At 58.7% G+C, this 14,918-nt stretch overlaps 2 protein-coding genes across 7 annotated transcripts in view; both read left to right on the plus strand.

Moving 5' to 3' along the window:
• The window catches only part of AP1B1 (adaptor related protein complex 1 subunit beta 1), a 48,263-nt gene extending 43,717 nt beyond the window's left edge, over nucleotides 1-4,546 (plus strand). For 3 of the 6 annotated variants that reach the window (XM_027566385.1, XM_027566388.1, XM_027566386.1), the window contains 6 exons: nucleotides 1,106-1,235; nucleotides 1,513-1,597; nucleotides 2,118-2,204; nucleotides 2,301-2,455; nucleotides 2,972-2,980; nucleotides 3,673-4,546. In XM_027566385.1, coding sequence (XP_027422186.1) covers nucleotides 1,106-1,235; nucleotides 1,513-1,597; nucleotides 2,118-2,204; nucleotides 2,301-2,455; nucleotides 2,972-2,980; nucleotides 3,673-3,747 — 541 coding nt within the window. In that variant the 3' untranslated portion in view covers nucleotides 3,748-4,546. The remainder of the gene's footprint in view (nucleotides 1-1,105; nucleotides 1,236-1,512; nucleotides 1,598-2,117; nucleotides 2,205-2,300; nucleotides 2,456-2,971; nucleotides 2,981-3,672) is intronic. The other 3 variants (XM_027566387.1, XM_027566389.1, XM_027566390.1) reach the window with 1 other exon arrangement.
• A 7,321-nt stretch (nucleotides 4,547-11,867) lies between these two features.
• On the plus strand, nucleotides 11,868-14,852 carry RASL10A (RAS like family 10 member A). Its single transcript, XM_027566415.1, has 3 exons — nucleotides 11,868-12,574; nucleotides 13,639-13,763; nucleotides 14,057-14,852. The coding sequence occupies exons 1-3, from the start codon at nucleotides 12,356-12,358 to the stop codon at nucleotides 14,322-14,324; spliced, it is 612 nt and encodes a 203-aa protein (XP_027422216.1). The 5' UTR covers nucleotides 11,868-12,355; the 3' UTR covers nucleotides 14,325-14,852.
• The last annotated feature ends 66 nt before the right edge of the window (nucleotides 14,853-14,918 follow it).

A 14,918-nucleotide genomic window follows, 5' to 3' on the forward strand; every position in this document is an offset into this window, starting at 1 on the left:
CTTGAGCCCCTTCACAGCCCAGTAAGGTTGATGCCATTAACCTTCTTTGGTAGAAGAGGAAATGGCAACCCACTCCGGTATTCTTGCCTAGAGAATCCCATGGACAGAGGAGCCTGGCAGGCTATAGTTTATGAGGTCGCAAGAGTCAGACAGGACTTGGTGACTAAACCACCAAAGCAGGTAATGATACCTGAGCTCAGAGAGGGTGAATGCCTCACCCACGGTCACGGTCGACAGAGGTCGGGCTCCCAGGAGAGTCAGGAGTGCTGAGGCACTGTGATGGCATTCGCGTCCCCACGGTGTCCCCTGCTGCGTCCCAGGTGGGTCTGAGACCACAGTGGGCAATGCATAGGGTGAGGTCAGGCAGCTCAGGCTCTGGGTCTCAGCAGCGCCGCTCACCCAGGTCTGGGCGCGCCCCTCCCTGAGTCTCTGTGTCCTGGAAGACAGGAGGTTGTGTACCTGTCACTGTGTTTACAAGGACAGGACTTCAGGTGCCCCGCCTGGGCACAGGGGGTGCTCAGTCCGTGGTTCCAGTCGGTACCGTGGTGACTTACCTTCCAGTGGCCGGGCATCTCTCACGTTCTTGGTGCCCTCTGATTTGCCCACATGCCACTTTACCAAGAGGCAGGGCTTTCCGGAAGCTCTGTGGCCATTGTGTGATCCAGCCAGTTCTGGCCCAGACAGTAAACCCAGTGTCTCCCTTGGGATGGTCGCGTCCCTCCTGGGAGGCTGGGGTTGGTTACTGAGACGTGAGCAGTCACAGTTCTTAGGTTAGAAGCAGCTTTTAGGCCCCTGGTATGACATGGGGCTCCTGGAGGGCAGGGCAGGACGCACTGACCTGGGCCTGCCCGGTGCCTCCCCCAGAGGAGAAGGGGGAGCAGAGACGGGTTTTGGCTAGCCCAGGTTCTCTTCCATCTGCGGGGCCATTGAAGCCTGGGAGTGGGGTCAGGAGCTTGTCCCTCTGGCCTGGGTCTGGTCTGGGGTGAGGCTGGCTCGCTGGAGAGCCTTCTCCCCTGCTGCTGCCAGGCCCCGGGTCCCCAGGAGCCTGCCTGCCCTGTGTCAGCGCCTGCTCCCCACCATCCCCACGGGGCTTCTCTCTCCCCAGCTTTGGCCTGGCCCCCGCCGCCCCACTCCAGGTCCACGCACCGCTTAGCCCCACCCAGACTGTGGAGATCTCCCTGCCTCTCAGCACGGCGGGCTCGGTCATGAAGACAGAGCCGCTGAACAGCCTGCAGGTGCGTCCCAGGGAGGACCAGGCACCCGGTCCTTGCCCACGTGCCCTGGGGAGGACCAGGGAAGCCCTTGGGGCCTGGCTGGCTCTGTCGCAGGGCTGTGTCTGTGGAGTCTTGTTCTTAGGCACAGACGGGTGGGGATGGGAAGGCCGGGGGCCGGTTAGGGGATGGACATGGCTTCTGGGGAACCTGCTCAGCTGCGCTCACAGGAGCAGAGGCTTCCTGGGGCCTCAGTGGGCATCAGGCATAGGGGACGACCTGGGGCCTCTCTTGTTCCCAGGTGGCCGTAAAGAACAACATAGACGTTTTCTACTTCAGCACCTTGTACCCGCTCCACATCCTCTTTGTGGAGGACGGGAAGATGGGTGAGTCCTGAGGGCACCCCTGGGGTCCCTAGAATGGATGGATGGAGTCCGTGAGTCACTGGCTCCCCTGCAGAGCTAGAGGGAGGGTCACACCTTCCCAGGGCCCGAGGGTCTTGCCTGGCCAGCTCTGCTCTCAGCCTGACCTTCAGCCTCTAGACAGTCATCCCACGGGCCCCCCGAGGCAGGGGCCCTAGGCCACGCATCACACCTGATGCCCACCCCTGGGCCCCAGCGGGAACCTTCGGGAAGGTACGTCCCGTGCCCAGAGGGCTTAGGCCCTCCTCAGCAGTCACCACAGGAGCCCATGACATCACTGGGACCAGTGAACGGGCTGCTTGGTGCCAGGGCCGGAGGCTGGACGTGGGCAGGAGCAGGGAGGGACCCCGCAGAACACTAGCTCAGAGTTTGCCGAGGGAAGCAGGAGGGGCTATGACGGAGCCACCCTGGTCTCGGGTGCAGGGCCTAACCGCCCCGCTTCCCGATGAGGGTGCTGAGCAGGGTCCCACCTGTGCCCCTGCAGACCGGCAGATGTTCCTGGCCACGTGGAAGGACATTCCCAATGAGAACGAGGCCCAGTTCCAGATCAGAGACTGCCCCCTCAACGCGGGTAGGGCTCCCGAGCCCTGTGCCTATCCATGCTGCCCTGTGCCCTGACGCCAGCCCTGAGCGCCAGACCCTCCATCTCTGACCTTGTGACCCCCAGAGGCCGTGAGCAGCCGGCTGCAGAGCAGCAACATCTTCACTGTGGCCAGGAGGAACGTGGAGGGCCAGGACATGCTCTACCAGTCTCTCAAGCTGACCAACGGCATCTGGGTGCTAGCCGAGCTGCGCATCCAGCCAGGCAACCCCAGCTTCACGGTGAGGCGCCCGCTCCCGCCTAAAGCCCCGGGGCCTCTGCCTTCCTGCCCGCATGCCTGCCCGGGCTGGGGTCGGCCCTGGTGGGGTGGGGTGGGGTGGGGCATCCACCCTGGTGTGAAGAAGCACCAGGATTCTGACCTTAGAAAGCTTCAGCTCAGTCCCATCAAGTGTCTCAGATAAGGCACCAAATCCGGTCTCTGAACAGTGAAATGGACTAGAATCGGGCCCTGTGAGGCCCACCTGGTACTGGGAAGGAGCTCTCCTGGGCTCAGGGAGCCCTGGCCCCTGGGCTCCCCTCTCCCAGAGAAAGGACGAGGCTTCCCAGAGGCTGCGCCGTGTCCCGGCCCCTGAGAGCCCAGGCTTGGCTTCTCCCCGCACCTGAGCGGGCAGGCATGACCCCCGACGCTGCTCCCCGGCCCCCTGGCAGCGTGGGCGCCGCAGCTGGTGGTGGTAATTTCCGTCTCCCTGTGTCTGGTCGCTGCATGTCCACCTTCCCTGCCGGTGCCGGCGGTGCAGGACCTGGAGGTTAGCGGACTGCTTTTCTCTTCCTCTTCCCCCGTCCTCTCAGGCACTCCTGGCACACCCCACCTCCTGGCCTGGCCTCGCCCCCCTGCTCCCCAAAGCCGGGCAGACGCATGCAGGCTGCAGGCCGGGGGACAGACCACCCCGCTGCCACGCCCTGTGCTCTCCAGCCTGGCGCTGCACTCCCCACAGGCCGTGCGCGCAGAGCCCTCAGAGGAGACCGGGGCCCTCAGAGCAACGGCGTTGGCAGGAGGGGCAGCGAGCCTGTCTCTGCTACTGGGCTTGCCAGCCCTCCTCGCGGTTAGAGCTGAGCCAGATCTGACACAACTGCTTCCTGTGCAGGAAACCAGAAAGATCCCCCCACCCCCAGCGCCCCCGCAGCCTCCCTCCTGGCCCCCAAACGTCCTCAGGGACCCCCACCCTCCACGGATGGGGCTGGCCGCCTCGGGCTCTGACTCACGCTGCAGCGGCTGCGGGGGCCGGGACAGCAGGTCTGTGGGCTGCAGCCTGTTTGGTCCCCGCCTGGCTGGCTGCGGGGCCGCCCCCTCGCCGGCACCGCACAGCTGCTCCAGCCGCTGCTGCCGCCCCGCCGGGCCCCACGTGCACCCCACCCTCTGCCATCTGCTCCCCTCCCCGGCCTGGAGAGGAGCCCCAGGAATAAGGGGTCCCTGCCTCCCACCCTTGTCCCCCTACAGCTGTCCCTGAAGTGCCGAGCTCCGGAGGTGTCCCAGCACGTGTACCAGGCCTACGAGACCATCCTGAAGAACTGAGGCCGTCCAGCACCCACCCCAGCTTCCTCGGAGCCCCCTGCGAGGTGGCAGCACCTCCCCCATGAGGGGCCAGCGAGGCTCCTGGCACCCCCCGGCTTCTCAGGCCTGACTGCAGGGCCCGCTCAGGGCCTCGGGGTGCTCCTGTGCCCAGGACTCTCCTATTTCCATCGTGCTGATGTTTGGGGTCAGGTGAGGAGGGCACCAGAGGAGCCAGAGTGGCAGCAGGAGCTGCATGGGGTAACGAGGGCTCCTCTCCGGCTCTTCCTGACCTGAGGGCGAGCCCGCAGTGCCTCCTCAGGCTCCCAGCCCGGGATCCCTCTGCCCTGTCTCCCTCGGCTGGTGGCAAGGCCCTGCCAACTGCCCCCTCCTGGGACAGGCCCTGGCAGGCATCCTGGTGTGCGTGGGTTCCCCTGGGTGCCAGGAGAGCTGCTCTGTCAGGGCCGGGGTTCCCGGGGCCTGCCCGCACCCCCAGCCGCTGAGCCGCTCAGGGAAGACCAGGAAGAAGCTCCCGAGCCCCTCACGGCTCCGGCCCCCAGCAGACCCCTGGCAGATGTGCACCCCGCCCCCCTGCCCGCGAGGACAGTCACTGCCTGTGATAACATTCCTGCTGTGCCCGGGGCTTCTGGAGTGAATGGAGCTGAGGGGTGGGGTGCCTGGGCAAGCGGGGTGCTTCCTCTCCGGGGTTCTTAGGGGCCCCCTCCTGGCCTCCCAGGGTCAGTTGTGTCTCACGGAGCATTAGGTTTTCCTGTTACTGCTGTTTAATAATAAAGAAAGATTCTGCTTTTGGCAGTCATGGACACTTCTTTCCCCTCCACCAAGTGTCAGAATTAAAAACTGCCTCCAAGTGGTCAAGGTTGGTTTTCTTGAGCTCTACAGTAAGAATGCCTAGTATATATAAATAGAAATTATATATTGTATGTTTACTCTTATTTTCAGAAACAGAAAGTGAATAAAAATGATGACATCAAGCGTGTCCCCGACCAGTGTTTCAGGTCCCGAGGCTGCTCTGGGCAGGGTCCAGGGCTCAGCTGTCAGCCCCCGCCAGGCCCTGTGGACAGCGCCTTTCCCTGCCTCTCTCCTGTCCTTGGGCACTGCCTGCTGGTCTCCCAGCACCTCTGCCACCCTTGACCCCAGCTCTACCCCAGCCCACACCGTCATGCCTTTAGATGCTCGAGGGCTGAGTCCATTCTGGTTTTCCTTGGCTCCCAGGGTTGGCAGGAAGGCCCAGCACCGGGCATGTCCAGGCCGGCTGCAGCGGCTGTCCCGGCCCCCACCAGGGATACCCCTCATGTTCCCCCATCCTGGCAGTGGCCTGGCTACCGAGGGTGTTGGGGGGGACCCCGGGTAGGACTCCGTGGGCAGAGCTCCCAGTGGGTTCTCAGGGCCGTGTGGCTGCTGGGCCTTCGGCCCTCAGCAGCTTCCTGCCCCAGCCACTCCCTGCCCGCACCAGACACACTGCTGTCCCAGCTGCCGGGGCATCAGCAGGGGTGCCTGGCCCTCCACTGCCCCACCTCTGACCCCTGGGGTGTCACCACCATGCCCAGGGACCCCAGAGTCTAGAGCCAGTCAAGACCCTTGACTGGACAACCCCAGTTCTCACCCTACCCAAAAGTCCCCAGCTCAGAAGGCGCCCACAACTGTGGCCATGGACGCACCCTGGCCTGCCCTGTCACCCACTATCCCGGACCTGCTGAGGCCCAGCTCCCACCAGGCTTGGGAGCACACCCCTGTCCCCAGGGTGGGCGAAGATGAGGCCCAGGACCCAGCCCGAGGTGAGGGGAAGTGCTGCTGAAACCTTCTGGCTGGCCTGGCCAGACAGAGGCCCGTGGACCCTCATGGGACACCTGAGGCTCGTGTGCTCGGGCCTCGGGCGGTTATGGGAGGAAACTCAGCGTGATCTCGGCCCCCCTTCCACTTCCCTGTCCCTCCCTCACCCCGGTGACACCCCTCACATGCACCCCTGGTCTGCATGTGCTCAGGCCTCCATATTCTCAGGTCTCGATGTTCCTCGGGGCTGAGGGAGGGGGCAGTATGGCATCTCGCAGAAGACTCTCCAGGGCACTGAGCCTTCGTGACCAGCTGGGGAATTCAACACAGCAATCAGTTACTCAGGAGGGTCTAGCAAGCACCCCGGGGGCTGCCGGGTTCTCTGACCCGACACCCTGCGCAGGCCTGCGACGTGACCTCGTTGTACTTTTTTTTTTTTTAATCTTCACAAGTGTTTTGTTTCATAGAGTATGATTCTGGACCAAGGTAAGTTCAGCCACACAGAGGATGAAGTTCTCCCTTCCACACTTCCTCTGTTCTTATTTTCCTCCCTAGAGGCAAAGTTCATTGCTACATTTTGGTCTTCCAGGAATGATTCTGTGCCTTTATAAAGCAAATCCTGGGAGGTACTAAGTAAATAGCAGCACACCCTGGAGCTACCAGCACTGGGCTCTGTTCACCCATCAGTACGAGCACAGCCACCTTGGAATTCCTTATGCAGAGGGGCTGTTCTCTGGCTGTTTCCATCTCCGCGCCAAGCAAAGGTGCAGTGAGTATCTTCCTACAGACATCCTTGGCCCTACACCCAAGTGCAGCTGTTGGATCCAGCCCCAGAATGGCTGGACCAGAGGGTATAAACATTTCACATCTTAAATTTTAGTTCTAGTTTTGAAAAGGTAATGTATTCACATGGTTCAAAATCCAAAAGGCAGACAGATACAAGAGATTCAGTATATATATCAGATATAGTCCTCCTCATACCCCTCCCTGAAAGGACTAGTGTTACCCTCCAGAGAGACTCAGTGGCGTATAATATGACCTGCACCATACTCGTGCCTTGCAGACTTCTCCATTATTAGTTCCATTGTAGAGAGCAGCCTCATGCCTTTTATAGCAGCTGTGTGGTTTTGCATTGAACGGCGGCGCCGTGAGGAACCAGGCCTTGCTGTGAAGTCGTCTGAGTTGTGTCTTTGGTGGTGTTAGCGCAAGTGATAACTGCAAAGAACATTCACTTTCATGTCGGTAAATTCCTCAGACAGAAATTGCTGGGTTGAAGGTAGGTGTGTTCATCATCTTGTTAGCTGTTGCTAAAAGCTCTCTAGTTCACACCCCCACCAACCAGGAAGGAGCTGCCCGTCCCCCACACCCTCACACGCGTGGCGTCCTGCAGCGTGTTCAGGCGTCGGGTGAGAAATGGCGTCTCACTGTCTTTTAAACAGGCCTCCATCCCTGTGTTTTTGAGCCTTTGTGTGTCCTTTTCTATGAGCTGTTTCCTATTCCTTTGCCCTTTTTGATCCGGTTTTTGGTGCTTTTCTTCCTGGTCCGCCATTGTTCCTCCCGTCCTGTTTCTGGTTTTGCTGCTGTCTTGACTTCTCCATGCTGGAATTGCGTTGGGGGCGTCATCCTCCTTGCGTCCTTGTTCCCGGTCCCTGTCTCGTCTTCGTTTTTGCATTCTGAGCCTGTTCCTTCTGGGCTTTATGTGAGGAATGAGGTAGGGATCCAACTTTCTCTTTTCCCAGATGGTTACCTAGTTTTTTCCACACCATTTCCTGAATAATTCGTCTTTTCCACACAGATCTGAAATGTCATTTCTGTCATACACGAAATTTCCACATGTATATGAGTGCTTTTCTGGGCCCTGTTCTGTACCAGAGAATTTGTCTATATGTTGGCCATTGTGGGTGTCTGTGTTTGTTTTGGGGTTTTTTGGGCCATACTGTACGGCTTGCGGGATCTTCCCTGACCAGGGATTGAACCCAGGTCATGGCAATGAAAGCCCTAACCTGACCACAATGTGTTTTTAAAACCACCTAACCTAACATACTGTTCCTTTATATTTTTATAATTTATAGCACCCTCTTATTCACCCTTTGGGGCCCATTTGATCTTTAGAACGAATCTTTTTTGAATGATGTATTATTTTTATTTGGATCATATCAAATGTTTATATTAACTTATGGAGAACTGACACCTTTATAATGATGTCAGTAATATTAGTCTTTATATCCAAATGTAGGAGTAGACGCCTTTCCATTTGTTCATACTTTATGTCTCTGTAACATTTTAAGTTTCCTTCATTTAAGTCTTCTTGCATGGGGAGCTCCCTGCGGGCCCAGTGGTTGGGACTCAGCACTTTCACTGGCAGAGCCCAGGTCTGATCCCTGGCTGGGGAACTAAGATCCTGCAAACCGCACAGCATGCCCAAAAAAAAAAAAAAAAAGTTCTTGCATGTACATTGCCCTCGCATAGATTCATGAGTATTTTCTATTTTTTGGTTCCTTTTGTGAATGGGATCTTTTCCATATGCATGTTTATGATGTAAATATATATTTGTTAATATATAGAACAAAAGAATAGGAATATTTATAGTGTAAATTACAAATTATGTAACATGTACTTTAAAAACTGAACCCAGACCTCATTTGGGTTTCTCTAGTTTTCCTACTCACGTCCTTGCTGTGTCCCTGGACCCCACATTCCATGTGGTTGTCGCGTTTCCTCAGTCTCCCTGGGTCTGCGAGAGCTCCTCAGACTTTTTCTGTGTCATGACTTTAACCGTCCCGAGGAGTGCTGGTCACATATTTCGTCGACTGTCCCTCAACTTGGGTTTGTCTGGCGTTTTCCCCACGGTTAGCCTGGGGTTCTAGGTTTTCCGGACAGAGAGCAGGGAGGTGCCCTTCTGGTCACGTCACGTCAGGGGTGTGCGCCCTCGCCACGGCTTAGCGCCGCGCGCCACGCTGCGTCACTTGGCTGAGGCAGTGTTTACAGCCGTCTCCTCCACGAAGCTGCTTCCTCCCCTTTCCACACTCTGTTGGGAAGCAAGTCACGAAGCGCAGCCTACACTGCATGGGGGCAGGGGACAGCTACAGAAAATACTTGGAATTCTTCTGTAGGAAAATGTGTTTCTTCTCCTGGATTTATGTATTCACTCAATCATTTATACCAGTTTGGATTCATGGATATTTATTTCATAATTTGGGTTTAATCCAAAAGTGCATTATTTATTTTATCGCTTAAATTTTTTAAGCTGTGGCCATTGGGAGCTCTTTCAAGTAAGCTCTGTGTCCCTTTAACACCCCCGTCCCTCGGTTTCTTTTTTTTTTTTAGCTTGTGGGATCTTAGTTCCCTGACCAGGGATCAAACCCATGTCCCCTGCAGTGGAAGCTCAGAGTCCTAACCACTAGACTGCCAGGGAATTCCATCCTTTGGTCTCTTTTGAGCACTTCCTTCCTTTCTGATATTATGAGATGTTCCACCTCATCTTTTACTTGTCCTGCTCCAACCCTAGCACCAGCCTTCTCCAGGGAACCTGGACAACAGAATCAGAAACCAAGATCTGGGTGCTGGGTGAGCTTGTTGCTCATAGGGTCGCCCTTAGAGCAGACAGAGCTAGGAAACACCTGTCTACACACTTAGCTGTGCGCACACACACACCTGCCTTTGTTAACCAGTGGCTGCGTGGGTGCATGCTAAGTCACTTCACCGTTTGCGACCCTATGGACTGGAGCCTGCCCGTCTCTGTCCATGGGATTCTCTAGGCAAGAACACTGAGTGGGTTTCCGTTTCCTTCTACATAACCAGTGGTTATTTGCATAGAAACTGAGATCACTTTATATGTACAAACTTAGTCCTCCCGCTAGCCTTCCTAGATTGTCTTGTTTTCCTCTTTGTATCATCTCATTTCATCCCACAACGGTATGAGTTGAAGACCATTATTGAAGCCCTGTGCTGCCTCCTTGAGTCCTGGTGGTTGTAGAACCCCACGGCCTTCAGGCGGTTGACGGAATCAATGCGCGAGGTCTTACAGTGGCCACCAAGGACCCAGCGTGCATGAGGCATGGAGTGATGAGAGCTTCCCCAACTCAGGACTTGGGAAGGTGAGTTAAGCTGGAACAAGTGACAGACGGTGGGCAGGACAGACCGTGATTAATGGGCAGTGCACTGACCCGATGGCTGGGCCAGAGGAGTCCACAGCAGACACCCCTGGAGCTGGACACGGTCCATGGCGCTCAACCCCAGGGAGGGGCTGGAATCAGGCAGAATGGGGAGAAGCCTGGGGCCAAGGTCAGGCAGCGGCTGACACGCAGCCCAAGCTCTCTGGCTTACTAGTCTTTGGGGAACCTGGCCCTGGGCTGCCTGCTCTTGTCTTAGCTTCGCTCCCACAGGGCCACAGGCACCGACTCACCTCCTCCTGAGGTGCTTCTAGGCCCTGATGAAGATGGGCTTCTCAGAAGGTCGGCTTCAGTGGCCCAAGGTCCTGGGTTCCAGTCCCTGTTCTGCCTCTTTCCTGCTGGATCCTTCTGAGCAAATCCTTTCATCCCTGTGGGCCTCAGTGAGCACACAGCACAGGGCTGGGCACATCACAGGTCCTCTTTTATTTATTTATTTATTTAGGCCACACTGCACAGCCTGTGGGATCTTAGTTCCCCATCCAGGGATCGAACCTAGGCCCCCCTGAAGTGGAAGCGTGGAGTTCCAACCACTGGATGGCCAGGGAAGTGCCCACAGCTCCTTGATAAGTGGGAATGTGTCGCCCCTGTGGAGTCTGCATGACTTTGTGGGGACTTTTCCATATGCTGTTCAGAGTGCCCCGGAAGAGGGCGCCCTGTGGGAAGTGAAGGGAAGACGGTTTCCAAGCAAGGCCATCAGAGCCGGCTCCCACGTGTAGGCGAGAGGGTGCTCGAGGCAGGTGTGGTCCCAGCGAGTGCCCTGAGAGAGACTATCCTCAGGTCAGCCCCACACCCTGCTGGCGGTCGGCAGGGCAGACGGGGCCTAGTTTATTTACTCCAAGGAACTGAGGCAGCTCACAAAACCCAGAGACCTGAAAAGCGCCAGAGGGAGAGTCAGGTGAAGGGAAAAAGCCCACAGCTGGAAAGCAAGATAAAGCCGCTCACTGGGCCTGAAGAGCTGGCACGCCAGCCAGATGTAGCCACAGCCCTGGCTCCGAGCTCCCTTAGTGGCCGAGAAGAGTGAAAGCCGACCCAGGCCCCTGACCCAGGTGCCATCGCCTGCTCCCCAGGGTGAACCCCCTTCCCCGCTTCAAGACCCAGCTGCTCGTCCCTTCCCCGCGTCCCCTAGGCTGAGGTGAGCAAGTTGTGCTCTTTTTCTTTTAAAAAAAAATCTGTCTCAGCATCTTGGGAAGCAGTTAAGATTGAGGCTGTTTGTTGCAGAGACAGACAAGCGAAGTGCTTGGCCAGCGCAGAAACGGTGATGTCTGTGCGTGTCCCGCAGTACCCAGGCATCAGGGCTGGTCAGAGATGTGGGAGACCCACCCCCACCACCACTGCAGGGGCAGGGTGGGCAAGCAGAGGACAGGGCTGGTAAACCCAGACTTCTCAAGCCCTGATGGGGAAGGAAGGAGCGTCCTGCTGGCTCCAGGAGTGGGGATTTGGGCTCTGGGAACTTAACATGGAGGTTGTGGGATGTGAGAGAAAGCTACAGGTGGAGACTTAAGCAGAAAACTTGGCCTTAGCAGTGAGGGAAGTGGTGTGGACCAATTTCTGCCTCTTTCAGCCTTGTTGGGACAGGGATCTGGGGCACACTGGGTTCAGCACCCTCTGTCCCACACCCCCTCCCTGATGCCCTTATTTAGTGTTGGCCCCCGTGTGCAGGAGGGACAGGGGAGAGCTCCTCACAGGAGACCACAAGGGGAAGGTTCAGGGACCACCTGCTGACCTGCAACCCTGGACAGCAGCCCCCTCTCTGGCCTGTTTTCTTCTCTCAGAGACACCAGGTTGAGGCTTCAAGGATCGTGTAGGTAATAGCTTAGTGTGGGGCCTGGCACGTAGTAGGAGCTCAAGAAACGGTGTGTGCCTTTGGTGGATGCGGAGCAGAGCCAGCGCAGTACAGCGACTCGCCCAAGGAAGGTCACACAGCCGGGCCGGATCCGATCCAGCGGGCGGGTTTGCGAGGAGCCAGCTTGGGGGAGCGATGTTTGGAGGAGCGGGCGCGGACGTGGGCGGGAAGGGAGTTCTATTTTGGAGCGGATGACAGCGCGGAACGCAAGGGGGGCTGGGTCCCTCCCTGGGCTCCCCGAATCCCAGTCACCTTCCCGCGACCCTTCCCGGGAGGGGCGTCCCGGGCGGGTAGGGGGGAGCGGGAGGGGCGGGCAGGCGGTTACCTCATCGCCGCCTCCGGGAGGCTCCACTCGCTGCTCGCTGCTCGCTCGCGCGGCCGGCTGGGGCGGCGACTCCGGGCGCCGGAGCGAGAGAAGGACGGAGGGACTGAGGCGTCGAGAGGCAGCGCCGCCCCCTGCATCCTGCTCCGCCGCGGGACCCGCGAGGCGAGGAGGTCCGACCTCGGTGCCCCGTGCTGTCGCCGGCGCCTCCAGTGGCGCTGCGGGGCCGAGGCCGTGTCTGCGCGCGGCGCGCTCGGTCAGTTCTCTCCTGAGCTTGGCACTCACCGGAGCTGCTCGTGCGTCCGCCGTCCGCCTGCTCGGCTGTCTGTCTCTCCTGTACCACCAGCTCCGACCTCCAGCCTGGCCTCCCTGGGCCCCCGGTGCTCCAAGGGGCGATGAGGAGCGCGGCGGGGCTGGGGCGCACGGGGCAGGGCGCGCCGGGCGCACAGAGCGGCTCCGGCCCATGAGGCTTCCCAGAGCGGGGCGCAGCAGCACGCGCGGGCCATGGGAGGCAGCCTGCGGGTGGCGGTGCTGGGCGCTCCGGGCGTGGGCAAGACGGCCATCATCCGCCAGTTCCTGTTCGGTGACTACCCCGAGCGCCACAGGCCCACGGACGGGCCGCGCCTCTACCGGCCCGCGGTGCTGCTCGACGGCGCCGTCTACGACCTGAGCATCCGCGACGGCGACGGTGCTGGCCCCGGTCAGAGCCCCGGGGGGCAAGAGGTAGTGGACTGAGGGGTGGGCAGGGGCCTGTGACAGCATGTGGGCGGATGCTCGGTGCACACGTGCGTGTCCGCGTGGACGGCCCGGGAATACCCGACTGTCCGTGGACTGAAGGATCAATGTGTGTCCTGGCATTGGTGGTTTTCACCTCTTCTGCCGGTATACAGTTGCCCCAGCTCAGGGCCAAAACCCGGCGATTTTGCAGAGTGGCTTTTTCTCGCTTGCTTAAATTGCTATTTCTCTGCCTCCGCTGGTGGGTGGGGATTAGTGCATGGGGGAGCATGGTCCTGCCTCCCTGAGAGTGAGTGTTCCGTGTCTGGAGCCACGAGCAGAGCCGCAGTGGGAGAGGTTGAAGCCAGACACCGGGGTGTCCGTTCTGAGGGCATCATTCTCTGCTCCCACATTCCTATGACCTGCAGCCAAGACTTGTTTAATAATTTTGCAAAGTCCAGGGCAGACTTTGAATGCTTGGGAGTTGATGCGTTCAAGAAGTGAAGAGGAAAGTGCAGGCAGGATTAAGCAGGGCTTCCTGGTGAGGGTGGCATTTGGGCTGAACCGGGACGGATGAGTGAAATTTTGATTAGAAGAAGCGGCGGAAGCATTTCCAGGTGGAAAGAGCAGCGTGTGCTTCGGCCGAAAGCCTAAGTGTGTACAGCTGCCGTTAATCGGTGGTCTCCGCAGGCTCAGGAACACGGGCCCAGGCTCGGAGGCAGGAACTGCTCCTGAGGGCGCCCGGGGAGGGGCGGGGCCTGGCCCGAAAGAAGGAAACCATGGGAAACAGAGGAAGGGGCGAGGAACGAGACAGGCCTCAGGGGAGAGGAGACCCAGAGAGAAGAAGGGCTGGACGCTGACTGGCTTCAGGCACGGTTTTAAAAGGTATACCCCAGCGGCCATAAGGACAGTAAGGCCCAGGGAGCTTGCGGGAGAGGGCCACAGACGAGGAGGAGAAGGACCGAGGCTTGAGCGTGAACTGTGTGGGTTTCGCGTCAAGGCTCGTTGGAGAAGGTCTGGACGCGAGAGAGCAAGAAGAGGGCTTCGGCAAACTCTGGCCTCCTGCCCCCCAGGAGTGGCCGGACCCTAAAGACTGGAGCTTGCAGGACACGGACGCCTTCGTGCTTGTCTACGATATCTGCAGCCCGGACAGCTTTGATTATGTGAAGGCGCTGCGGCAGCGCATCGCGGAGACCAGGTAAGGTGCGCCGCCCAGGTTGCGTGTCAGACGGCGGGGAGTGTTTGTGGGTCTGGCTGGGCCTTTTTTCCCCAGAGGTGAGTGGGTGGGCTCTTCCGCCGTCCTGGGCCAGGTCTCAGGCCTTTTCGGGCCTGGCCTCTGGCCCTAAGCGGTCTTTGTGGGTCTGGTGTTTGCTGGGGGTTCTCTGGGTGCAGGAAAGTATGCTCCTTAGTGTGTATATAACCACTGGAAGGATTCTCCGGCCATGGGGGGGGTCCCAGGCACTGCGACCTTCATCCTCCTTTGGCCTCCAGGCCGGCGGGCGCACCTGAAGCGCCCATTCTCGTGGTGGGCAACAAGCGGGACCGGCAGCGGCTGCGGTTCGGGCCGCGGCGCGCACTGGCTGCCCTAGTGCGCAGGGGCTGGCGCTGCGGATACCTCGAGTGCTCCGCCAAGTACAATTGGCACGTGCTGCGACTCTTCCGGGAGCTGCTGCGCTGCGCGCTCGTGCGCGCACGCCCTGCACATCCGGCTCTGCGCCTGCAGGGGGCGCTGCACCCGGCGCGCTGCAGCCTCATGTGATCGAATTGGAAAAACGCCGCTTACGGCAGGGAGGGGCCTTCTAGTTAACTAGAACCGGGGACTCGGATTGGACGAGATTGCCCAACTTCTCTTGGATTGGACAGGACAGTCTCCTCCCTGATTGGCTGAGGAACGCTCCCGCCCAGTGTCCTGGGCGACAGGGTTTTCTTTGAACCTCATTGGGCCCAGCAGGCCCCATTGGACAAATTAGTCCTTTCTGGGACCTCATTGGGTCACGATCCGACTGGATGAAAAGGACTTGGCTATGAATCTGATTGGACACGCTCAGACTGCTCTTGGAGTTTCATTGAACCAACTGTTAAGTCACACCTCTCGGGAGGAAATAAAGGGGAAGCAAGGTGCACCTGGCATTTCTGGGATGGCAAGATAATCTTGGGGAATGCCCTGATGGTCCAGTGGTTAAGACTCCAAGCTTCCACTGAAGGGGCATGAGTTCGATCCCTGGTTGGGGAACTAACATCTCTCATGCCTCACAAAGTGGCTAAAAAATAAATTTTGTGCTTCCCAGGTGGCGCTAGTGGTAAAGAACCTGTCTGCCCATGCAGAAGACCTACACCTAAAGGTCAGGGCTGA

The sequence above is a fragment of the Bos indicus x Bos taurus genome, chromosome 17, assembly GCF_003369695.1.
Source record: "Bos indicus x Bos taurus breed Angus x Brahman F1 hybrid chromosome 17, Bos_hybrid_MaternalHap_v2.0, whole genome shotgun sequence".
In the NCBI taxonomy this organism is placed as follows: domain Eukaryota; kingdom Metazoa; phylum Chordata; class Mammalia; order Artiodactyla; family Bovidae; genus Bos; species Bos indicus x Bos taurus.